General features: G+C 43.7%; 1 protein-coding gene across 17 annotated transcripts in view; it reads left to right on the forward strand.

The window, feature by feature from the left end:
* PPFIBP1 (PPFIA binding protein 1) overlaps window positions 1–25,672 on the forward strand; it is a 102,638-nt gene that overhangs the window by 74,208 nt on the left and 2,758 nt on the right. For 4 of the 17 annotated variants that reach the window (XM_042050813.1, XM_042050815.1, XM_042050814.1 and 1 more), the window contains 23 exons: window positions 591–683; window positions 1,160–1,252; window positions 3,019–3,133; window positions 4,339–4,371; window positions 5,682–5,743; window positions 6,476–6,560; window positions 7,678–7,832; window positions 8,754–8,884; window positions 10,203–10,256; window positions 10,876–10,936; window positions 11,997–12,026; window positions 13,776–13,950; window positions 15,333–15,365; window positions 17,607–17,748; window positions 18,026–18,154; window positions 18,726–18,876; window positions 20,114–20,225; window positions 20,356–20,444; window positions 22,238–22,360; window positions 23,143–23,268; window positions 24,075–24,263; window positions 24,758–24,937; window positions 25,541–25,606. In XM_042050813.1, the coding sequence (XP_041906747.1) occupies window positions 591–683; window positions 1,160–1,252; window positions 3,019–3,133; window positions 4,339–4,371; window positions 5,682–5,743; window positions 6,476–6,560; window positions 7,678–7,832; window positions 8,754–8,884; window positions 10,203–10,256; window positions 10,876–10,936; window positions 11,997–12,026; window positions 13,776–13,950; window positions 15,333–15,365; window positions 17,607–17,748; window positions 18,026–18,154; window positions 18,726–18,876; window positions 20,114–20,225; window positions 20,356–20,444; window positions 22,238–22,360; window positions 23,143–23,268; window positions 24,075–24,263; window positions 24,758–24,937; window positions 25,541–25,606 (2,427 nt within the window). The remainder of the gene's footprint in view (window positions 1–590; window positions 684–1,159; window positions 1,253–3,018; window positions 3,134–4,338; window positions 4,372–5,681; window positions 5,744–6,475; window positions 6,561–7,677; window positions 7,833–8,753; window positions 8,885–10,202; window positions 10,257–10,875; window positions 10,937–11,996; window positions 12,027–13,775; window positions 13,951–15,332; window positions 15,366–17,606; window positions 17,749–18,025; window positions 18,155–18,725; window positions 18,877–20,113; window positions 20,226–20,355; window positions 20,445–22,237; window positions 22,361–23,142; window positions 23,269–24,074; window positions 24,264–24,757; window positions 24,938–25,540; window positions 25,607–25,672) is intronic. The other 13 variants (XM_042050821.1, XM_042050826.1, XM_042050830.1 and 10 more) reach the window with 11 other exon arrangements.

Here is a 25,672-nt window from a genome sequence, read left to right on the forward strand (position 1 = left end):
GAATCTGCAAAGCCCAGATGCAGTGGTGCCATTGATGCTTAAACACAGGTGCCTTTGCCTGTAGAAACCTGTGATAGCTCCTCTGTTGAGCCCTCAGTGAGAGGGCTCTTTTAAGTGGTGGGAACATGGACTTTTACACTGCAATCACTTCATATTTTGAAAATTCAGGTGATGGCTGATGAGCCTGGGGTGGGAGGGACTGCAGCAGGGAGGATGTGGCTGCTACGTATTGAGGGATGTGTGCCACTGTTTTCCATTGCCCATCCTTAGTACTGGGCATCCAGGAAGCTGAACAGACGAGTAGGAGGCCTTTCCTGGCTCTCAGCACAGGGAACACAACTTCAATTTATGTCTCCCTTTGTCCTCTGCCCTCTTACATTTGGTGCAGTAACACAGAAACTGAGAAACTCAGTCCCTGGATGTTAGGAAGCTCTGAGTTGCTTGACTTAGTGATGGATTTGGGTGGTGTGGTTTTGTGTGTTGAGTCCCTTTTCTGCCTGCTTTTCTTGTTGTTACAGTCCTAGCTATTGTTCTGTTTTGTTTACTGAATTTCTTTGTTGTTTCTGGTTGTCTTTTTCCCCTCCACTCAGGATTTGATCCAGGAAATAAACGAATTGCGGTTGAGGGTGGGAGAAATGGACAATGAAAGACTCCAGTATGAGAAAAAGCTGAAAACAACTAAAGTAAGTGAGGCTGAGGGGAAGAGGCAGGGATGGGCATAAATCAGGCTTTAGGAATTCATTCTTTTCCCTACTTCTTGCCTGCACCCTGCAAAATCCTGAGTACTCTCAGGCCCTGGGGTTTCATGGCTCTTACTTAGCAGCAGAGGCTATTCCCAAATTTCATGCTGTGGTTTTCAGCTTGAGCATTGTTTTTTATGCAGGGTAACTTACCATGCTGTTAACAGTAAATTTGTTACCTGTTTAGACCTTTGTTTCACATGTGTGTCAAGAAACACCAGTTGCAATATGTAAGGTGTATGCCATAGGTTAAAAACAGGATTTATTTTCTCCTAACTGTGCTAAAAATAAACCACTTCTGAAGAGAAGGCATTCACCTAAGTATTTCTAGCAGCCTGTTTCTCTAACTTCTCTTTGCCATTTAGCCTTGTCTCTTTTCTACCTTTAGTTTTCTCTCACTCCTCTGTCTCTGTTACCAGTCTTTAATGGCCAAACTTTCTAGCATGAAAATCAAAGTGGGTCAGATGCAGTATGAAAAGCAGCGGATGGAGCAAAAAAGCCAGATGCTAAAGGTGTGGTAGTTTCTGGGTAATGCCGGGCCTGTTTTGAATCCTTCATGTTCCACCCTTCACTGGTGTGTCCTGCATTGTGCTGTCATGCTCTGTCCTTCATTAATTGCTGTGTGTTGATATGCAGTGTGCCCTTCCTCATTAGATGTGGAAAGCTCTTTATGTAGATGTTCCTTGTAAACAGCTTTTCTATTGCAGGGGAGAGGATTTTCGTGCTCTGAACCTAATGGCACGTAATGGCATTAGACTTGGGTTAAAATCACTCCCCTTCCAAGGGAAGATTGCCTTGTCTGTAGCTTACATCCATTATTCAAACAGAACTTTTTATCACCCTTTTAGAGAAAATGTATTCATGAAAACTAGCTGGGAAATAGTGATTCTTTTATGCTGTCCCCTCTCCCACATGTAAATTTGCATATCGTGTTTCTAATTCAGGGGAAGAAATACACATTGACAGCCACATGCAGCTCTAGTTGCCTGTGGGTATAACAGCAGCTTCTCAAGTGACCAAGAAATGGTCTTGTTTTGGAGTAGCATGGATCCTACACTGGCAGGAATCCCATCATAATCAGTGCCAACTTGGAGCACTGGAGAATTGTAATTATTGCCCAGCCACTGTTGTGGAAAAAGCTTTGATTTCTTGACAATTTTGAGATTGATCTATTTTTCTGATGATGCTTTAGGGCAAACAGGAACCAGTTTCAGGAGATTCCATAGCTGGGGCATAGTTTGGGTTGCAGACATGACTATGTATTTGCAACAGAACTTCTGAGGGTAGCTCAGGAAAATACCTAAGCCACAGTATTCCAGTTTGGTTTATTCCATTACGGATTTAAAACGTCATTTAGAAGCTGTAAATCCCAAAATGATGAGTCTTGCCTTGTTTTGCTTTGTTTACAAACTGAACAAATTAAATTTTCAGTGTTGGGTACAGTTGCAGTGAGGGTCCTGTCTTGATGATGCTGTTGCACACGATATCCTCGGACATCAAAGAAACATGTTACTAAACTGGGTAGGATTTGACTCAAATTTTAAAAAGTTAAATGCATGGATCTGTGCCAGTCACTTGCTAGTGCAGATGGTTAGATCTAAGTTAAAACTTGACAGCATTTTTCTAATACACCCCAACTCCCCCAAACACCATCTGTCTTATTCTCAAGAATCTCAGCTCCAAGCTTTCTTTCCTAATGCTTGATCAGCAAACCCAAACTGTGGCAGAGGTACCACGTTTTTGTCTGAACTGCTTTCCAGTATGTGTCCATGTGCTTGCTGGTGTTGTGAGTGATTTTTCTTCCATAGAAGCAGTGGTTATTTCTGAAACTGTCCTCAGCCTGCTATAAGCACAGTTTCGGAATTGTTCGGCTTCGAACATGCAAAATGCCAAAAGAAATGTGTGGAAATGTTAGCATTCAGCTTTGTCACCTGCACTTTTTTCTATCTCTGCAAGGTCAAATAAATAAGAAAACTGCCTTTTTTTTTTTCCCTTTTGTTCTTCTTTATATTTTGATGTGAAATTTCTTTGCAATTACGCACAAGACCAACAATTTCAGACCACAGGCCCCCTGATTTTGCTCTGTTATGGGCTCAGAGGTCTGTTGGGATGTTCAGAGTCACTTTGGTGGGTGCATCCTCAGGCAGTGTTAAATGTCAGGGGACCTCAGTCATTTCCACCAGCTGAGGACGTGTCCACTGTGCTTCCTAGGAGGGAATTGTGGAAACGTCTCAGCTGCCTGTGGAAGCTGTCACTGAGTGGCTCTGTGTCTTTACAGGATGAACTGTCAGCTCTGAAAGACAAACTAGAGCAGAAGGAAGCCGAGGTGAAAAGGTTGCACGAAAAGTTGGTTTGCAAGCTGAAAGGAGAAGGAATTGAAATACTGGACAGAGGTAAGAAAAAGGGAGGCTCTGTCACCGTGTCCTCCTCAGTCGCCTCATCTGAGGTCGTGTTTCCTCATACAGGAAATAACTGATAAAAGCCTCACTTTTTCTAAACTTTGTCTTCATGTTTACCTCTTGAAATATATTTAGAGGGTGTTGACGATGCAAGTGCTGAACTTACTGTCACAGCAAGCTCTTGATCAAATTTAAACAAGACAAAATATCCCAAATTAGCTCCTTATGTAGCTTATGGGGCCTCAAAAAAACCAGGTTATACTGGCTGAGGAATTTTTAAACTAATTTCAACAAATGCCCCAAAACCGTTGTGTTGAAAAGGAAGCTTCCAGCAAGCTAGGGGAAAAACCATACTAGAGACCAAAGTATGATATGGACCTAGCTGTGAGTAGGTGAAATCAAGGATTGATTCTGGATTTGTGTACTGGTTAAGTCTAAATCTTAATTAAGCTTGAATTAGCACAAAATTGTTACATGCTGGGTAATTCTTTTATTGGCTTGTAAAGAAGAAACTGAATTAGTATTTATTAGAGGGAAACTTAGATTGAGGATTTATCTTACTTAAAACCAGAAATTTTTGGTTAAAACATCATAGAAGTTTTCCACAGCCTTTTTCGACCTGATGCCATTTCAATTCTAAATATATCTTACTGATAGTTATTGCTGATTTTAAGATTGTGCTTTTAAAGTATGATTTTTAGAAAAAGAAATGCACAAGAGATTAGTCTCCTCCCCTGACCTGAGGAGGAAAATGCTGTGTGTAGATTATCACATTTTATTTCATGAAATGGTGTTTTCAAAACCACTGCCCAAGATCACTGAAAGTGACCACAATGAACTGTGGTTCCATTTTTTTGAAAGAACATTTGAATGTGAACAGGGTCTGACTTTATTGCAGTCATGACTACTTATATAGGGCTTCTTTCCCTGGGGAACTACTTGAACTCTCATTACCCTCTGGTCCTCAGCTTTATGGTTTTCAGTATAGCTCAGCAGCAGATCTTTTGCTGTGATGAAACATGTTTTATCTGCCTTGGACTGATACTAAAAAATGCTGTTTGCAGATAACAAGTTATCTGCCTCATTAGCTGAATGAAGTGAGGATGAGTTGATTCCTTAAGTATCAGTAATGTCTTAAAAGTTATTTCATGTCATAACCTTCATGCTAATTTCCAATCCAATGGATTTTCCCTGCACAGATGAAAATTGTAAAAAGAAGCTCAAAGATAAAAGTAAGGTTCCTGGTGTCTTTCCATGAGCATTTACATTCCAGAAGTGCTTTCCAGAATAGCTTTCTGCATGTGTGTGCGAAACTGCTTTAACAAACATTGTTAGGTTGCATCATCTATAACCCTTAGTTACAGTAAAACTGGAGAGCAAGGGTGGGTACATCACACTGGAAACACAAAGTTTCCTGAAGAAAGTCTGATTGATAAAGGAAGATTGGGTCTCGGGAAGGCTCACAAAGCAGTTGCCTCTCGGTGAAATGCAGCTGCAATCCAGTAGACCAGATTTTCAGCCAGCATAACTGAGGGAAAATCACTGGAACTGGATCAGTTGCTGGTTTAGCCTGATGTGTCTAAACATCTTTCATCTAGAAAGCCAGCCAGGCAGCTTCTTTCCTTCTTGCATTTCATTAAGGAGGAGAATGTTCTTCCTGCTCTGTTTGCTTTCCATTAATTTTTAGGAAGCTGAAACAAGGCTTTTCTGCCTGTGAGTTTGGACACCTGCCTACATTTGTACTAAATTTGAATTTTACTTCATTTATGCAAGGTAGATCTTTAGGAAAAAATGGAGAATATTTCCATTCTTTTTGAATTCCTAGTCCAGAACACCTCCAGAATATACATGTTCCCATATATTTGTACTTCCTGATAAATAAGGATTATAGATGAAGCACAGAACACTGTTGTCTGTGTTAGGAACCTTTCCCAGGTCTGAACTGCAATGTAATGTTCCAGCATGACTGCTCATCACAGCAAGTACCTGTATCATTCCACTGTGCCCTCCTCATTCCTCCATCCATGCTGGATTAGGGCTGAGCATCACTGCACGGTGCTTCCTTCATCACATCCATTAATCCCATGGCTTTGTCGAGTGGGTTTGTGAGATGCCATTTGGGGTGGTTGTTGAGTCTTGTAATGAGGATGTGTTTCACTGCATTCCAAATGTAGTATTTATTTTATGTTGAACTTCTTGTTTTGCAGATATTTGGTTATTTGAAAGATGGAGATAGTGGAAGTCAAGCAGTAGTTTTACTCTCGAGTTTTCCATTCTTCTAAGGCTTGGAGAGGGGTGGGGGGAGGAAGGAAATTTCCTGAATTTCATCATTTCCTTGATAAAAATGTCAGAGAAGAGGTTTTGAAGAAAAATAGCTTTCCTCTTTGTGTTTGCATCTAAAATAGAATTCAAGTGGGTTATGTTTTATCTGTAAACTTGTAAATCTACTTTCAGATATTACTGAGTTGCTTCTAGGTATTTTATTTTTCTTATTTCCTTACACTTACTTAAATTGACTTGGAGAACTGTATTGTGTTTTTAGATATAGAGGTACAGAAAATGAAGAAGGCGGTAGAATCTCTAATGGCAGCAAATGAAGAGAAGGTAGCAAAGTCATTATTTTTTTCAGTAATCATTCATCAGATTGATTTAAATCTCTAAGGAAACCTTCATGTGTGAGCTTTTCACAATTCAGTTAAAAATCAGACTTGTAAGAATCAATGATTTTCTGCAGTCAGAAAAATCAGGTCTGTACAAATCGATGATTTTCTGCAGTCAGAAGCACTGCAGTGCCTTTAAGGGGCTATGAGCATTTATGAGCTCTGTGCATGTGCACAGGATCTGTACAGAGTCCTTACACTGTTGTTTTGTTGAATTCGGTGTGATTAATTTTGCACTGTGTTCTGCAAATGCAAAGAGCTCCATACAAGTGCCAAATCACAGGCTGCATTTCCAAAAGAGCTTTTCTGTGAAGTATGAATTATTTTCATACATGGTTGTGTTCTTTCATATGCATGTGCATTTTGTAGGATGTTTTCTTTTGATCACCAAAGCCCTAAATCCTTTTGTACATGGCAAATTTATTATGCTCTGCCTTTGACTTAACGGGGGAGCTGAAATCCACTTTCAAGGCTGGGACAGTTCTGGTGGTTAATCAGATGATAGTTTTTGCTAAATACAATTTTTGGTATTTCAAAGCCTCTCAGCATTCTGAGTCCTGTCCCATCCACACTTCCCATTTCTTTTAGTCTCACAGCCAGTTAAACTAAAGGATCTAGTATTTGTGCTTCTTATTTCTGGGGGAGGAAGCACAGTCACAACTTCCTTTTATTTTAGGATCGGAAGATAGAAGAGCTTCGGCAATCTCTGAATAGGTACAAGAAAGTCCAAGACATGGTGATACTGGCTCAAGGTAAAAAAGGTATTGTACAACCAAAAAAAAAATGAAGCTCTTCTGTCATTCAAACTCCAGGTGTGTTGTGGTGCTGAGCTTAACTGTGTGGCTGAAGCAGAAGCTGTATCTGTACCACAACATGTAATGGCCCATTCCATGTATTCTAAGACTGGTGGAGGTTTCCACACCCCTTCAGAGAGGGAAGATTGTCAATAGCCCAACTAGAGGGAAGAAGCAAAATATGTATTTCTGTGGTGTTGGGTTCTCACCGCGCTGAGTGTTGAAGGGAGAGCAATTTTTAAATGGGTGTTGCCTTTTCTTGCAGTGCTGTGCCTTCAAGAACAAGAGGGTGTTAGAACAGACCTTGATTCTCTGGGAACTGTGCTCCATGGCCACTTCCTGGAGCATGGACAGAGATTTCAGGCAGTGACAAATGGCCAAGAGAGGTTTTTGCTGTGAACAGACTTCGGTTTGTGTTTGCCTCAGGCCTTTGGCAATGAGCACTGGATTTCTGGTCACCTTTTCAAAAGTACTGTCTTTCACAACCAGTCCAAGCCTTTTGGTAGCACTGAGGCAGTTCAGGAGCATCCAGGGTGGAAGGAGCAGAGGATACCAGCGGTGGTGTGGGCTTCAGCAGTACCTAAATGAGACACACTGAGTTTGTGGCAGGCTGCAGACCTGATGTGGTCACTTCTAGGCTGGTGATAGACTCCTGAGCAGTGAGCTGCATTTTTCCTCAGGGTACCTTGAAGATACCACAGAGATATCTTAAATTTCAGGCAGACTCGACCATCTGGTCTTTTCCTTAGTGAATAACGGAAACAAAGTATTTAGAATGAAATTCCAGAACAGACAAGAAAGAAGTACTCCAGTTTATTCAGCTTGTTGAAACTGATGCCACTAAATGCCCTGAGGGTGGTTGCTGGGCTTTTTGGCCTCCCTCGGTTCCAACCCTGCTGTGTTGTGGTGGTTGAATTGGGAAGTGACACTTGGCCATGACTCCCTTTCTCCTACTGTAGTCTGTCCTAAAAACCCCCAGCAATCAAATCTTTCCATTTTTGGCCCATAACTGAGCACACTGGCTGCACCTTGTGTGGGAGCAAGGGTTGTAAAACCAACAAGGTTCCATGTTCTCTCCCTTCAGGCAAGGAAAGTGAAAGTGAAGACTTGAATTCAGGGTCTGTTTCCATGGGTTTATTGGACACACCAAGTCTGACTGACCCAGAGAAAAGCCCATCCCCAACCCCGGTAACAGCATCTCCAATCCACGATGAGTTCAACGTGAATATTCATGAAGAGGTATATTTTTTTCTTCTCTTTATTTAATGCCATTGTTCCTTGAAGACATTACTTGTGCTGCATTCATATTGCAGATGACAAAACTCAAGTTCCTGAAAAGATTTTTTTCTGGGTTGCAGAGTTTTTTGTAATGTCTCATATCCTTTTGGAGAAAGTAGTTTTCTTGTGAAAGCTGCTGAGGAATTCAATTAAACTTTTTCTTAATGCTCAGATGGAATCAGAAGACAGCAAATAGCTGTGTTCATCATGAGAACAGATCTAAATGACTTTCTATTAGACATAGAAATTATTTTTCTTATCAAACATAGCTGCTTTAGAAGCTACATTTAATTTGTCACAAACTTGAAGTAAATATGTTGGAACTTACTAAATGCATCTTGTCATATTTAAAAGGATGCAATCATAATTGCATCTATTCAGATAAATGATAAGTAGGTTGTAGTCCAGTCTCTGATTTTTGCAATCAGATTTTCCAGTAATAAAATTATAGACCTCTTCTCTAAGCTCCCAGTAAAGGCAGGGTCTTGACTTACTTAAACAGCATGAACATGCTATGAAGAAAATGAAATTAAATTAAATGTTTAGCAGCTTTTTGGTCTTCTCTGGGTGTCTGAGGACAGGATTAAACCTGAAAAGTGAGCTACCCTTCATGGTGTCTGTGGTAGAGACAGATTTAGCAGGCAGCCTTGGGAGACTTGTGAGATTTTTGTCTATGCTATAGCTTAACTGTGCAATGATTCATGTTTTATCTGCAGTGCCATCTTTCAAGGAGTAAATCATTCTATTACAACAGGGAAAAAAGCACTTTTGAAACCTTATTTCAGATCCTTCTTTTCAGGGTTTATCTGTTACTCTTTTTTCATTTATGATTGCTTCATTTCAGCTCAGAAGATTGTAACACATATTCTTCATTCTTTTCAGAATTCCTTACAGATCCACACCAGCATTTTACAGATTTCAATCCCTTCCCTTTCATCAACTTCCAAGAGCTCAGAAACTGTTGCAGAGAGACTGAAAATACACCCTAGGCCAGAGCCTGCCAGTGAAATGGGGTATTATGGTTTCCATGTATTTTTCAATTGTAAATCAAATCTTCTGTGATGTTTAAGGAGGGCAATAATTTGTCAGTCACTGAATTATCAAGTCATTAGCCAGGTAAACAAGGCCAGAAGTCCCTTGGCTAGCTGCAGCAAACTAAGCTAATGTTCCTCAAGTGCATTGATTAAATCCTGCGTAAGCAAGGGCCGGTTTGGTTGCTGTTGTAGCAGCGCTCATGGTCTGTACCAGCTGCTTCACAAGGAATGAACAGAAGGAGAGGGAAGCTGATCTAATGCAATGAAAGCCACAGAATCATTATTTTGGCCTAGGTTTGCATCATCGAGGCCTGGCTGGGCTGGCATTGGCTGTGCCAGCCCTGGTGATTTGCACTCAGACATTTTTCACAGCTGCTAAAGATGGTTGTAAGGCACTGCCAGAACTAAAGGGCTTCCAGCTCTAACCTGAGGAGGGTGGGAAACTCAAGGGATATGTGGCTGCACCCTGGGGCTGTGGCTGAGCTGTGGCACCCAGGGGTGTCCCCGTGCTGGGAACCAGTGGCAGCTCCTTGGTGAGGAGTAGCTGTCACCTTCCACCACCATTTCTAATCCTGCACCCTCCTTGTCCTGGGAGGAAACCCAATCCCTGCAGACCTGCACTGGCACTGCAGGGAGTACAGAAAAGCACCCCAGAGTCACAGCTAAACAAAGGCTGTGCTTGGGTTTTTTTCTTCTGGGTCCAAATCCCTGGCTTTATCTTAAGGAGTACCAAATACTAAGAATCCAGAGGCAAGGAAATGTTGTTGACTTAAAACAATCATCAATCTCAATGTGAAACATCAGTGCAAGCACAATTTGATGTGTGATTTTTCCAGTTCCAATTGAGGAAAGAATCCTATCCAGAAGCCCAGGTTTGCTGGGTTTGTGTTGTACATGTTCCTCCTGCAGCTCAAGCCATCACCAGCAGGGATTTCACCTCTGTCTCCTCTTGGAAAAAACCAAAGCAAGCACTGAACTGCAGCAAAGTGCCCTGTGCATTGGTGGTGACAGGGAAATGGTGACCTCCACTCCTTGTGCTGCTGCAGATCCTGCTGGAATCTCTGCATTTATTTAAGCTGAATAGTTCAGTATTGTCATCATCTTACAGTGAGAGTTGGCTTTCCTGGGGCTCTTGAGCTCACCTTTGTCCTTTATCTTTTACAAGACATGCTGCCATAGAGGGGAAAATTTGCCATGTGTTAGTACCATAAGAGCTGAAGTGAAAACAGAATTAAAGCAGGCTGAGATCATAGGATTTCTGTCTCAGCCTTTTTTCATAATTTTTTTGTTTTTACAGCGAAGGAAGATCAACAGGTTCTTGCCCTGAAACTCATCTGTGTGATAGTCCAGTGTAAGTGTCATGATCAAAACTGTTCAGGGGAGATATTGAAATGTGATGGTCAATTTGAAACCCCCCAAGGCACTCCCCATATTTTACATACACATGGAAATAGGTCAGTTAATTCTAGCCAAGATGGTTTTTGCTGATGGTTGGTTTCTGCTCCTGTCCCATGCTTTCATGATCATTATTTTCATATTAATGCTTATCTGGGCACAGGGTACTTCCTGTTGCATTGTGAAGCATCTCTAATTTGGTGGTAGTCAATATACTTTGAAATTTGTAGTTTTCCGTAGTGCATGCTTGATTTGCTTTTTTCTTGTGGCAGTGGGGGGAAGATGATCAGCTGACTACAATGAGAAAATAATTTTCGTTTCTGCCACATATCCATATTCCCTAAAGCAGCAGTTATTACAGTGTGGAAGTTCTTACAGTGTCTCATTAAATTGGATGGGCTCTGATGACTGCATTTACTGCACTGATTACTGCATCTTAATTCAAAATATCACTGGGTTTAGTACATCTCATCATGTATTATAATGCTTTCTGTAAAGCTGATTCCTGTGAGTGTCTTTATCTTAGCAAGTTTAATTCTAATAACTGAGCTTGGTTTTTATGTTGTTTTTTTCAGAACTTCCTCGCTGCAGAAGTCCTGCAGTCTGAGCAGTTTGAGGAAAGAGGCATCTGAAATGGTAGGTTTGGTCTCTTCTTCCCATCTCCTTGCAGATAGGGGTGACATCTCTGTTGTGACCCTGTGGCTGTTGTGTTGCCTTCTGAGAAATTCAGAGTCAAAGCAGGGCTCCTTGTGGCATGTGTTGGCAGTGGTCACACACATGTGACATCTTCCACATTTTATTAAAGGAGAAAATCTGTCCTTGAAAACAGAGGTGCTTTTTTTGTCCTCTTTGTATGAGGCTTTTACCTGAGACTCTCTTGCTGTGTTTTTCCTCAGATAATGAGGTGAGATTTTTTTACTGGATATGCTTTTCTGATTTAAGACAAGAAAAAGATAACTCCCACCACCACTTCCTACCTGTGTTTAAGGTGAATAATTTTGGAAGGCCATGTAATTAATGCACTATAAAATACAGTCTGGGCTGACTATATTTTGGATAGTCAGGAACAAAATACTGAGCTGTTGGATGTCTGGGGATAGCTTCAGTGTAGGTTTCTGTGGAAGTGACCAAAAGCAGCTAATCTCTAGTGATGCCATCAAATCAGGGCAATTTGTGGGCTCTTTTGTGACAGCCTGAACTCCTCGAAACTCCTGAATCCCCAATACCTCCTGTGCCTTACAGGGGGAGGCTGACAGGACTGAAAATGTCCCCAGAATCTGATAAGAGCTGGAGTTCATGGGGTGGGGGTCTTTGGTTTTTTGTTTGTTTGGACAGACAAGGAGTAGAGGCTGTGGGTGTTTTATCTACTTGGCTTCTACCCTGTCTGGTTCCAGCTTAGGGTCCCCTCAGGCAGCTCTGCCCGTGAGTGCCTTAACGTTCTGTGCGTCACTAATCATGTGCACAGCTAACCCTTCACAAAGTGAACCAAAGCAACCCTATTTCCATGTCAGCTCACTGACCTCAAAGCAAGCAAGGATTAATCTATGTGAAGTACAGCTCTGAAGAGATTTATTTTGGGGGAAGGAAGCAGTCAGGGAAGGGTATTTGAGTCAGAACTTAACTCAGGGTAACAATAATGAATTGAACCCTGGCTATAAACCATGACTTTTTAAACATCTTAATCTTTCCCAAACAGGACAGAGACTGTGCACAGAAGCCAGCAGAGGTAATGTGTGTGTGTGGTGATGTGTGTCCTTGGAGGAACATGGGCAGGTTTTGGAGGAGGAGGTGCTGGGAGGTGTGGAACTGCGCGTGGTTCCGGAGGGGGAATAGCAGTCCTGCAGGCAGGACGGTGAGGAGTCTCTGGTGGGTGTCCCCATCAGTGCCACTGCTCAGTGCTCAGCCTCCTCACACATGGATTATCTTCCAGTCTAATTGAGCATAAGGTCACCAGCTAAGATAATGTTTTTCCCCCACTAGATAATGAGCAAAGCTAACCATTAAGTATTTTACTGACTCTGTAATTATCTTTGATTAGTGTCTCTTTAAAAACCTTCGGGTTTCTCAATTGTTGTCTGTGAGTAGCAAGTGTGTTTCTGAAAAGGCTGTCACTGCAGAACAGTCACCCTGTGGTACCTTAAGGCCACAGCTTGCAGTTCTTACCTCTAGGAACACCTGGCAGAGGTGACAGACCTCAGTTACCACTCGTAGGATGAATGCTGTATTGATTCAGCAAAAGGCAAAGGATTATATTTGGGCTGTGAATGGTTTTACTTCCATCTTCTTTCAAAGCGACAGTGAAACAGCTGACAAGGTTAAAGTACTGCTTTAAATTGGCTAACTGGAGTGTCTGATATCTCTCTTGGCATTTATACTCCGTGCTTGGTATGTAATTTCCTCTTTGCTTTGGCAGTGGACACAGTCAATTAATCCATTAATTAAGAAATTGCAGAGCTGTGACGGACAGAAAGAGCTCTCTGACATTCAGCAGAGAACCAATGTACTGTGGGGCCTTGTCTCTCTGCTTTCCACTTACTGCCCCTACAGCTGCCAGTGGGGGAGACCGAGACCCTGGAAAGCTTTCCAGGACTGTATTTTTACCTTTTCCATACCTCTAAGTCAGCCTTACAGAAACTGAGGAACATCTTAAAGAATAAAATTTACTCTTAGCAGGTAGTGATAGTAATCCTGGATCCTGAACATAGGTCAGGGTTTAATCCCAGCTGACAACAAAGGACTCACAGCTGGTCCCCCTTGCTGCTCCAGTGGGATGGGGAGGAGAATCAGCAAAAAAAAAGACAGAACTTGGGGGTTGAGATATGAACAGTTTAATAATTGAAACAAAGTAAAATCAGAATAACAATAATACAATAATAATAACAAAACTAATAGTAAAATGGAGAAGAAGACAGAGAGAAAACACAAAAAAGATGAGTAATGCACCACAGGATTATTGCTCATCCCCCACTGACCAATGCCCAGCCCATCCCCAAGCTACGATTGGCTCCCCTTCCCAGTAACCCCCCCAGTTTATACACTGGGCATGGTATCCTGTGGTGTGGAATATTCCTTTGGTAGCTCAGGTCAGCTGTCCTGGACATGCTCCATCCCAGCTTCCTGTGCACTTCCTCTCTGGCAGAGCATGGGAAAATGGGAAGTCCTTGACTCACGGCTCAGCAACAACCCAAACATCCCAGCGTTATCCGCATTATTCCCTACTAAATCCAAAACACAGCACTGCACCATTTCACCGTGCTGAGCAAAGAAAAAATTAACTCCATCCCAGCCCAAACCAGGACAACATGTTCAAATGAAGATCTTGTTTATGTTTTTCTTTATGGTTTTCACATTCTGTATTCTTGTAGTGACAGATGAGAAGGACTTCCCAGATCATCTGCCAGCAGTCACTTTGCAGTCTCTCTCGAAAGGCTTTCTGCAATTCCCTTACACTGACTCTTTATTTCCCTAATTCAAGCAGGTGAAACCTCCTCTGGAAGGCAATAATTTCGCAACCCTCCCTCCCAAGTCTCCGTCTCACGGTGCCACAGGCGACGAGGACAGTTTCGGCACCCGCAAAGCCAGATCTTCCTTTGGCCGAGGCTTTTTCAAGATCAAAAATAATAAGAGGACTGCCAGTGCCCCCAATCTGGGTAGGTACTGTGCCTCTGCATTCAGATTCTTTGTATTTTGAAGCATCTTCACAACAGCTGTAACAGCCCCAAGAAGCAGCAAGGCCAGCCTTAATCTCACCATGACTCGGTGGCACTTTTGTCAGTAGAATGTTTGGAAAAGATCAAACAGCAAGAAAAAAAAAAAAAAAAATCAGTGATGTAATGAAGTATTTGATGTGGTTCAGACCCTGCTGTGGTATCTCCCCTGGGACCTTGCAGGGGCTTGCTGCTGTATGAAATGCTGGCTGTCTGGCAGTAGTTCACACATGGGATTTGTGGGCTTTTTTTCCCCTGGCTCCATCCTCAGTTTATCTTTTTTCAGATACACAAAAATAGGGCAGCAGCACTCAGTCTTCCTCTTTATTTATATTTTTCACAAGCAGCCTTGCAAAAGAGATGGTGACAACAGGAACAGGATTGGCAAGTCATTCAAGCCCACATTTATTTTTTACCTGGGCGGGGGGTAATTAGGTATTGAAAATGTTCTGCTTAATGCAGAAGTCGCTGTTGCCACCAGCTGGAATCCTGCTTACATTTACTGCTCTGCTCTAGTAGTCTTTCCACTGATCCAGTTCAAGCATCCAGTGAGTCTGCATCAGATCTACTGCCAGTCATCTGAGGTTTTTGTTTTTCTCTTGCACGAGGTTTAGGAATTTAACTCTTTATTTCAGAAGCCTGAAGGGGGATAGCTTCTGCTTTGTTACTTAGTCCAAGACAGTTTTAAACTTTTGTTCAAAACAAGTAACATACCTACACATTGATGATACACTGCCCGTATTTGCCTGTGATATATAGCCTGGGCACTTCCTAGCTTACGTGGAATAGATGTACAGTCTGTTCTGAGGGTTAGACTCTTTGTTTTGGTTTATTTCATGTGTGCTTTTGTGTAATCCCCTGTTTTGTCCTGAAATTAACTTGTCTAACAAAGCGCAGTACTTGTGGCTTTCATAAAGGAGTGGAAGATGGGCCATCAAAATCAGGGTGCTGTGACTTTGAGTAAGTTATGATGTTACCCAGATTTCAGTGCTTCCACCTGTACAGCTGCTGGCCAGATATCTACCACCTCACAGGAGCAGTGGGTCCTGGAGCAGGTGACCTCCTTGCACCAAAGCGACTGCGGTGCTGTTCTTCCCTCCCCACCACAGAGCTCTACTCCATTCCTTTGTTGTGAAAGGGCGTTTCCCAGTGATCCAAACCCTGTGTGAATTCAGCGTTTGCGTGGCGCTTGTGTCTCACGTCCCTCCCTCCTTTTGTCCCCTACTTTGTTGCCGTGACTTTGGAATTGTGTTTGACCTTGTACCTCTGCGTGTTCTCTCCCGTTGTGCTGCGTGTGGGTTTGTGCCTTGTGTGGATATCTGAAGATCGCAGTCGAAGTGCCAGTGCACCTACTTTAGGTACAGTAATCCTGCATGTCTGCCCATGCCAGCCCTGTGCCCTGACTGCTGCTAACAGCTGGCTGTGGCCACACACTTCCCAAACCACAGCCAGGCACCAGAGCTCTGCAGCAGAACTTCTGCCCATCGCTAAAAGGAGTTTTCACGTAACATCTGCCCTCGCTAAAAGTCACCTGTGCTGTTCTGAGTAGCTGCTACTAATGAGAGAGATTGCGGGTCAATTTGCAGAGACCTTTGCTGTAACTTTGAGCACAAAGTTACCACAGACTGAGGTACCAGGTGAGAATTGGTGATGCTTAGTTACCTTTGTGCTGCCACCTGTCCTGCATCCACTGGAAGAGTTTAAAGGGTGGTGACATAGGGAATGAGCTGTATTTCCCAGGCATTCATTTCAGGGAGTTCTGAGGGAAAGCATGTGTAATTCCTCTTCTAGATAGATGTAGTTGTATTTATGATATAATAAAACAAATGAGAAATAATTGGGGCAGATGGGGAAGGAGCCATTCACATAGTAAATAAAAACCAGTTTTGTGATGTGAGCATTCCCTGGGTGGTTCTGGCAAGGGCAGGTGAGCCCTGCCTTAGGAATCAGAGCTGTGTCAGTGGGGTGGTGGTACAGCCACCTAGGGTGACAAAGAGACCAAGTGCTCTGGGCCCTTTCTTTTTCCCACATGGCCCCCTAAATGTTTTCTGTTCTGCAGGATAGTGTCAGTGCATGAAAAGGAGCGAGCTATGAGGAGCAAACAGCGCAATTCCCACAAATCTCTGCTTCTAATGCACCCAACCTTGTCCTGGTGTTCTCTCTCTAGAATGCCATTTACATGTTTTTGGGTTTTTTCTAAGCTAGCACTTTACCTTCTACAAGTTAAGCAAAAACCACGAATGCCACAGCCTGGTTCGATGTTAGTGCTGTCTCTCTCACTGGCAGGATCCCCGTGCTCAATAGTGGCCAAACCAAAGTGCCAGGAAATGATCTTTTGTGTGACCTGGTTGCTTCACTGCAAGGTTTGACAAGGTGGAAGATGGGACATGTTCATAGGTGTTCTGGCTGAATCATCTAAAGGTTGCCCAGCAGAAGGACACACTGGCAAGGTTTACAGTTTCTTGCTGGTCATGGCACTTTTGTGGCCATCTCAGCATTAACTCTGTGGCTTGAGACCGCATGTCCCAGCAATATAAGCTCTGCCTTAGTGCCTTCTTTACTTTTCTCCTGGAAGTCTGAAAGTCCATTTCAAACACAAGTGATGGTCATTTAATTACAGAGCTATATTAAAAGATGCTGCAAGTGATTCCAGGCCTGACTGCCTTGCCACGGCTGCTTCAGCTGAACAAGCTCATGCTCTCCCTCTTCCCCAGCAAGCAACTGGCATAATCTCCACGTGGTAGTTTTATTCAGCTATCTGGCACTTGCTGGCACATCTCTGCTTATGTAGTTTAGTAGATACTGCAATTCTATTAGTTTTCTTTTTAAATGATCTTAAAATTGTTTTTTCCTTTAATAGTTTAGCTTTTGTGACAACTTCCCCTTTGGGGACAAGAACCCTCAGGTTCATTGTCATGGAAAACAGCTACAGATCAAGGATTTAATGCTTTTAGAGTGGGTGGTAACGTTGAGGGTCTCTGATCAGAGGTGTTTTGTTGATCACTCAGAAGATACTGTTCAGACAGAGCCTAAACTCCGTGGTGTTCCTCTGAGGAGGAACAAAATATTCCACAGTTTGCAGAAGTGAGCGGAAGAGGGCCCTCCTTCTGGGGCAGGAGTTTTGTTGCTGGAATTTCCTGGCCAGGGAATGAAATACTACAGGTTATTGGGAAGGGTATCTGCAGGGAAGTTATTTGTTTTTTCTGTGCTTTGGGGACTCCTGGTTTAGTTCCCTTCCACTGCACTGAATTGTTTCTGGGCACCCACGTGCCTTGGCTCTGTCTGGGGAAGCACTGTAGGAGCACTCCCTGAGGAGGAGTAAATTTGGGATTTAATTCACTGCTTGATTCACAAGGTGGATTTTCCCACCTTGGATGCAAGGCACTTAACCAGAGCAGAGCATTGCCTTGGAGCGTTACCAGCCAGGCCCATGAAGAAGGAACATGTGGCACTTCTCACGGATTTTCCCATCCGTCCTTGCCCCATTTTCTTGGCATGGTGGCTGTCAATAATTTTAGCAGGAGTTATTCCCAAGGTCAGGAGCACGTCTGTACAGTCCTGCACAGGAAGGTCTTGACAGAACTTACATTTTCTAACAGCTGAAACGGAGAAGGGATCTGCAGACCACTTGGATCTGGCTGGCTTGCCCCCCCGCCCAAAAGAAGCAGATAGTCTGCAGATGGCACCACCTTCTCCAGATTCCAGGAAAAAGGCCAGGGGAATCAAGAAGTTGTTTGGAAGGTAAGTGAAAGATGAGAGATGACCATTCTCCAGAGCTGGGGCTTGGGTGAGGTTTGCTGGGAACACACCTTCCCTTTCTCCCCCGCCAGCGGTTGGCTCGATGGTTTAATATCCCAGGAGCAGGAGCCTGTGTGGTATTTGGGAGAGATAACACTAGGCTGGGGGCAGGTGGAAGAGGAGCTACAAGCCCTGGGAGAGATCTTGCCTGTGTTGCTTGCAGTGGCAGCAGCAACGTGCCTTTTCCTTAGCCAAATGTGAATGTGCTTTCTTCCTGTAGGCTTAAAAGAAGTCAGTCCACCACCTTCAACCCAGACGACATGTCCGAGACGGAGTTCAAGAGAGGAGGGACGAGAGCGACTGCGGGGCCCCGGCTGGGCTGGTCACGGGACCTGGGGCAGTCCCACAAGTAAGACACGAGTGGGGCCCCTGTGGTGGTGCTTGGATCCCAATGGCTCCAGCCGAGCAGGAGGGCAGTGCCTAAATGGAACATCCCCTCTCCTGGCTAAGCAAAACCAGGCAGATCCAGGCCACTTCCTCCTGTGAGAGAGGGTCTCTGCAGGGTTGAGGCGGGCTGGGTGGTGGAGTCATGCTGCTGAGCTCTCGCCCTCGCAGGATGGGGCCATGAAGCAGCACGTGAGCCCTCATGTGGCAGCGACAGATACTCCTCCTGTGCCTTTCCTGCTGCACTTCCAGGGATTAAAGGAGAAAATGAAACATTATGGTCTCGGTCCAGAGCTGTAGCCACGCTAGGCAGCAGAGGTTCTTTTCAGTAGGATTAGTAGGCCGTGTTTATTGTGGCAGTGGCAACAGATCAGCAGCACCCAGAACTTCATCGTGCTTATGGTTCCCCCTCAGAGATTGTCCCAGCTCCCACAAGATGTGAATTAGGCTTAACTTTTGGCTTTCTTATTATTTATGAGAAAAGGAGATTGGAAGCATGGGATTTATCAGGGTTTTTTGGGTAAAATCTCCTGCAGTGAGCTGGACATGCCATTCGCAAAGTGGACCAAGGAGCAGGTTTGCAACTGGCTCCAGGACCAAGGGCTTGGCTCTTACATCAATAATGGCAGGCACTGGATACTGTCTGGGCAAACACTTCTGCAGGCTTCTCAGCAGGATCTGGAAAAGGTGAGGAATACTGGAAACACTCCTTTCAAATAAAGGTACAAAAAAAATCACTGTTTCTGTGCATGTAGATTAGGTCTGTAAAGTGCACCTGGCAAAAAAATGTAAACAAGATGAGTTTTCAAAATACTGTCACCTGCAGTGATGCCACATCTATTTCTTTTTAGGTGAAGTTTTGTAGAAATTTAATGCTCTGTAATGAAGCTAATAATTACAAATATGTGATTTAACTTCATTAAGCATGGACACATAAATTGACAATGGCACCTTCTAAAAATATGCATGTGAGAGTGCCTCATTATCATATGGGTTTGTAGCCCTGCTTCATTAGCACTCGTATGTGCCACAGTTGTTTTATGCCTGTGTGAGAAGGGTGTAAAAAGGTGCTGTTTCGGTCTGATTGTATTTTCTGTCCATTTTATACAAAGAGGAACGAGGATTTGTTACACACAGCTTGATCAGTCTGTCTTTAATTGTTGCAGAATTGTTTGTCTCTTTTTTTTAAAATGGGAAACACAGAAGAAATTGATTCAATTTATACTTTTAATCCATAGTATTTGCTAAAGTTTGAATTTTCAGCTTTTAAAAAACCACTCTCCTCACCAAATAGTAAGCCTGTTTTCTCAATTGGGTAGTTACACTACAACTGGAATAAGAGAAGTGTATTATGAACATAATGGCTTGCAGTAGTGTTATCAGAGGTAACATTAACCAGCAGGCACTGGTGAAAGTGAAAATGGGATTAAAGAGATCCTGGAATGGCTGCACTTGCAACTAAACTGGGGAATAATGTTATGCATTTGGAAGCATTAATGAATTTCAGTAATTCCTGGGACATTCCTGTGCTCTTAATTAAATAATTATTTTAACTTTACCTGCCTAAGTGGGAGGGGTGGAATTAATCCCAGCAAGTATTATTTTGAATGCTAACATTTTTATTATGTTGTGGGATTTTTTTAAACCTGGTATGTATGAGAGTATTGTGGCCGACGCTTCCATACAATTTGGAGTCCATCACTCCTTTAAATGAATCTACCACACTGTGAAACTAACCCACCACAGCAAGTGGGCCTTTGGTGCTGAACATGTGCTAACACGACGCTGAAATTCAACAAATAAAAAATGCACCTGCCAGGTCTCCAGCAATGCTGTGAAAGTGTGACTCTCAGAAACCCTTTGTCATTCAGCAGAGGGAAGAATAAAATTGTCTCTAGATTTACTGCTTTTCTTCCTTTCACAGGAGCTTGGGATAAAGCACCCTTTGCATCGGAAGAAGCTCCAGCTTGCTCTGCAGGCACTGGGATCTGAAGAGGAAAACAACCATGGAAAACTGGATTACCACTGGGTTACCAGTAAGCTTTTATTGCATGCTTGAAGCAGTGACTTTGGACAGTGGCTCATTTGGGGCTCTGAGGATGGGAGCAGTAAGTGGTGCTGGGTAACTTGGCCGCCACTCTAACAGGAGTGTCTGTCCTGCCCTAGGGTGGCTGGATGACATTGGCCTGCCCCAGTATAAGACCCAGTTTGATGAGGGGAAGGTGGACGGCCGCATGCTCCATTACATGAGTGTGGTGAGTAAATGGTTTCCTTCTTTCCTGACAACTTTTCCATGTTCTTGGCTTCTCAGTGTTTAGAGGACCCCTTGAAACTCTAGTGGGTGTCCTGGGTTAATGCTAACAGCTGTAACCTATAGAAATCTGATACTACTGCTCACCTGCAAGTATTTCCAAAGTTCTTTCCGTCTTTAGAGCTGCTAGATTCAGGTGGAAGAGCAAACACAGTAAGCAAGAACTTGGACTCATGCATGAGAAATGGGCAATCCCGAGCTTAACAGCTGTGTGTGACACTGGTGTGCTCAGGCAGGGCTGGTACACAAAGGTGTGCAAATGCTGTGGTGGCCATTCCTGCTTTTGCTGTTCATGTTGTTATTAATTAATAGAAGCGGGTGGAATCTTTTTCTTCAGTGAGCAAGCATTCTGTCAGCTTGCTTATTCATGTGGATGCTTAGGTGAAGAAAACCCAAGCAATTTCCTTGGAAGAAAACTGCAGTTTTAAGAGCCAGCTTGTTTGAAAGCAGGCTACACTTAACAGCTTTTGCATTTCAAAGTGCTCAGCACAGGCATCACCTCCCCACTTCACAGCCAGTCAGGTGAAGGCAACCCAGCAGGTTTCCTTTGTGTAAGGGCTCAGGTGAGATGAGATAAGACCTTCCTTCTCTGGGGACACAAATGCAAACTGAACATGGCTAATATTAATTATTTCTGTACAACAAAGAAGAAATCAATCATAGCCCTGCTCTCTTATGAGCCATGAGTTACCTTTTCATGCTGCACTTACATGTGTTTTGCATAGGCTTCATGTCATGGTTTGCAATTTTATTCATTATAAGATTGTTTCTTCTCCTTCTTAACCCTTGGAAGTGTGATGCCAGCAGCCTCCACTGAGCTTGATGTTGTGTTGGGAGACTACTACCATTGTCACTGCCCTGTAATTGTAGATCACTGGGGATATTTTTAGAGCAAGGTTAACCATCAAATTATGACAACAGATTCGCCATAAAACCAACAAAATACGCAAAGTATTAAGCTAATACTTATGATCTTTTGAAGTTACTCTGACTCCAAATAAACAATAGTGAATATTATTATTTTATAATAAATGAAATAGCAAACCATGACATAGTAACCTACTGTTAGACTCATCACAAAGTTAGCTGAATACAGTGGGATGTTTGGGTAAGCAAAGAATCTTGTCTTAAATATCTGACAAAATAGATTCCAGTGTTCATAACATATAAGTAATACTGAAACATTAGGCCAGGCTAACCCTGGGACAAGGGTGCATAAATTTGTTTAAGTTAGCTAAATTGCACTTGGACTTTTAGACACTTTTCTTCTTCCCTCTTTTTTTTTTTTTTAATTCTAATAATAGAGAGTGCCCCAGTTTTCAGGGTAATTTATTGTTTTCAGTTGAACTTCTAGCTGGACATTTGAGGTATTAAAACTTCTGGCAGGATTAAATGCCAGGTGGGTCTAGTGTAGTGTGTCAGTGCTGCCCTGGCTCTAATCCTGTCCCTGAGGTTGTGTCATCTCACCCTTTTTCCCTCCTTGTTACCTCAGGTTTCTTGTACTCTGTATCCTATGTGAGAAACATCCCCTAAGAGCTAGTATAGTGCAACACAGGAAGTTTTTATTTTGGGGTAGATGGTTTGATGTTAATTCCCTGTCTGGCACACTAAAGTCTTCCCCCAGAAGTGTCAGATGTGCCGTTTTAAGCCAGGGGCCAAAGCAGTCCCTTCCAGGAGGATGCTGGTGCCATGAATAAGCACGACTGTGTTTATTGACTCCCTCTTGCTCTTTGACAGGATGACCTGCTGTCCTTGAAGGTCGTCAGTGTCCTTCACCACCTCAGCATCAAAAGAGCCATTCAGGTTTTGAGAATAAACAACTTTGAGCCCAACTGCCTGCGCAGGAGGCCGTCTGATGAGGTATTGCTTTACAAGGAAGCTGTGAAGAGGAATCCTCTAGGGTTTTATCCCTGGTGTTTCTGATTATTCCTGCTCTGCTGTCTCCTCCTGTCTTCTTGTTCTGCTTCATTTTTAGTTTCCTTTTTCTCATGCTGTTCTTTTAACCTCAAGCTCTGACATCATTTTCTTTCCTCTACGTGCCATGACCCCAAACTCATGTCCCCTTTTCCAAGTCTCCCGCTTCTCCTCCAAGCCAACTGCTGGCTGTTTTGGCCCAGTCTCTGATGTGTGATCGTCTTGAACTCAGTGCACTGTTGCCATGAGTCTTGTGCAACTCTCTGGAAAACTGATGGCTGTGTCAAAATTTTCTGTGTAAAAGGAGTTTGGCCCCAGTGCCAGGTGGGACACTGCCATCATTGTGTTTTGGAAGCAGCAAATGCTGGACAGGGCAATAGATGACAAAACGACCCAGACTCTTGGATTTAGATTCACAGTGTGTATCTGCAAGAACAGCACAGCAGCTCAAGGAACCAGCTGAATTTTCAGCTCTACTGGTAGAAATGGCAAATAATGCTAATGCACAGCACGATAATCAAATGACCTAACACACCCCTGCCCCCTGCCCAGACCCATCTCCAGGCTGCTCTTGCTGCAAGGTAGCAATCCAGGAAGAGATCTTTTTCTCAAGTGCAAAGTAGGATTGTATTCCTTAAGGGCAGGAGAGGTTTGTTTCAGTTAAGATTGGGGCTGGGATTCGGCTGATTTGGGATGTGTCCTTACCTGCCTGTTCCTCCTGTTGGCAGAATAATGTGACACCTTCTGAGGTCACCCAGTGGACCAACCACCGCGTGATGGAGTGGCTGCGCTCCGTGGATCTGGCAGAGTACGCACCCAACCTGCGGGGCAGCGGAGTGCACGGGGGGCTGATGGTGAGCTTTTGGGGTGGCTTCTTCCATTTTATTCAAAAAAAGATGTCTGGGAACCACTAGGTCAATGTTCTGGCATTATCTTTGCTGCACACGCCTTGTCTGCTTATTCTGCTTAATAAGAAGTTTCTTACCTTATGGTTTAAAGGATATGAATGTCCTGAGGGGAAGGACTGTGGTTTAATACTCTGTATTCCCCTCACAATGCTATTTTGGTATGGCATTCTCCACCTCCTGTCCACCTCCTGTCCTCCAATGCTGCTGTGCTGTTAACAGGCACGTTCTGCCTTCCTAGACCTGGATATGGTTTTATTTTGTGAGGGAAGCTTGTTACTTTCGTAGAATTTGGGATTACACTGTCAAACCAGGATTGTTTTTAATTGCTCTAGCATCACATACTCCAGACAAGAGATTTATACCTGCAGAGGTTTGTTGTGGTGATTAGGAGTTATATCCCTGCTCCAAACATTTTATGTCTGTTTATTTTCCAGAATTGGAAGAAGATGCTGGGTAAACATTTTGTGGCAGCTTTGCACAAGTAGTTCAGTTAAGGGTGGATTTATCTGTTCATTTCTTCTTACCTGCCAATTTGTTCCTGTTTATAACTCCAGAAGGAAATCCTGGAGGTAGCATTTTAGGAATCCTTTAACTAGTTAACTCTCTTTCCTCCTTCTTTGTTGTATATTTCCTCTAAAATACAAACAAAAATCCCAAAGGGGCCTTAGGGAGTGACCAAGATAGGCCTGGATGTCTTTGAGATCTCATCAGACTGTACTGGCTTCAGCTGGATTCTCTGGTTGGATTCCCAGGTTTTGGAGCCGCGTTTCAATGTAGAAACCATGGCACAGCTGCTGAACATCCCACCCAACAAGACGCTGCTGAGGCGGCACTTGGCCACTCATTTCAACCTCCTGGTGGGGCAGGAGGCCCAGCAGCAGAAACGTGAAGCCATGGAGTCCCCAGACTACGTCCTCCTGACAGCAACTGCCAAAGTCAAGGTAGGCCACTTGTTCTGGGAGGGGTGTGAGGTTCCAGGGAGGCATTTGGATCTCCAGTTTTATCCATGCTGGGAGGGTGCTTCAGTAAGGTCTGAGAAAAGGGGTTGGTTCCCAAAGCAAGAAGCATGAGAGCAGGACCTGGCAGATCTGTGTTTGACACTTGTGTCTACCATGAACAGGCCACTTCTCAGCCTCTCTAACGTGCACAGACAAGAGGTAGCACTCGTGTTGTCCTTCTGTCTGTACTGAGAGATGTTTGGGGGAAGACTGTCCCTTACTCATGGTTTAATGTGGAATTTTGACCTCATTTGGGATCTGTTAAATGGTGGTGTCTTAACAGTGGTGGAATGAGAGGACACATTGTCCTTTCAGATCTGTGTAGGAGAGCACTGAGGTTTTGACCCTTCAACATGGAAACACCAGAGGGCACGAGTAGGCCTCTTAATTATTTGCTGATTCTCTAACTCCTTGGCAAATTTCTCTTCACTTTTAAGCCAAAGAAACTTACCTTCAGCAATTTTGGGAGCCTGAGGAAGAAGAAGCAGGATGATGTGGAGGAGTATGTGTGTCCTATGGAGCTGGGGCGGGCATCTGGCAGTGGATCAAAGAAGGGCTTTAAGCCTGGCCTGGATATCCGAGTATATGATGATGATGATTTGGACAGGCTGGAGCAGGTAAGCCAGTTCTAACAATTCCAAGTCTTTGTGCTGTCAGGTTTGGTGGGAAAACCTTCCATTTCCCAGGGAAGCCTCCCTTTTGTTTTGGCCCCTGACTTCTTGCTGTCACACAGCTTTACTGACAAAAGGGTCTGCTCCTGAGGAGGTTGAAGCTGTGAATGCAGCACCTTTAGGGCCTGCTCTGGAGTTACTCTCCTCTCCTGACAGGCCACGCTTCTCCCTTGGTCTGAACATCTCAGTAAATTGTGTTGCCACTCTGTGGTAGCAGGGCAAGGGGGAATGGCTTCACACTGACAGAGAGTGGGTTTAGATATTAGTAGGTTTAGGATATTAGAAAAAGGTTCTTCCCTGTGACGGTGGTGAGGCCCTGGCACAGGTTGCCCAGAGAAGCTGTGGCTGCCCCTGGATGCCTGGAAGTGTCCAAGGCCAGGCTGGATAGGGCTTGGAGCAACCTGGGATAGTGGAAGGTGACCCTGCCCATGGCAGGGGGATTGGACCAAGGTGATTTTTAAGGTCTTTTCCAACCCAATCCATTCTGTGATTCCACTCTATGATACAAAGAAGTTATTATTAATGCATGATGCATTCTGGTTTTTTAAGATGGAAGATTCAGAAGGGACGGTGAGGCAAATAGGAGCATTTTCTGAAGGCATCAACAACTTGACAGTAAGTGTGTAAATGGGTCTGTGCAGTAAGATCTCTGCTTCTGCAGGATGGGTGTAGGCCCCTTGG

Source organism: Corvus kubaryi, unplaced genomic scaffold (assembly GCF_017639235.1).
Source record: "Corvus kubaryi isolate FWS band 111438036 unplaced genomic scaffold, C.kubaryi_AGA036_p1.0 74, whole genome shotgun sequence".
NCBI classification, from domain to species: Eukaryota; Metazoa; Chordata; class Aves; order Passeriformes; family Corvidae; genus Corvus; species Corvus kubaryi.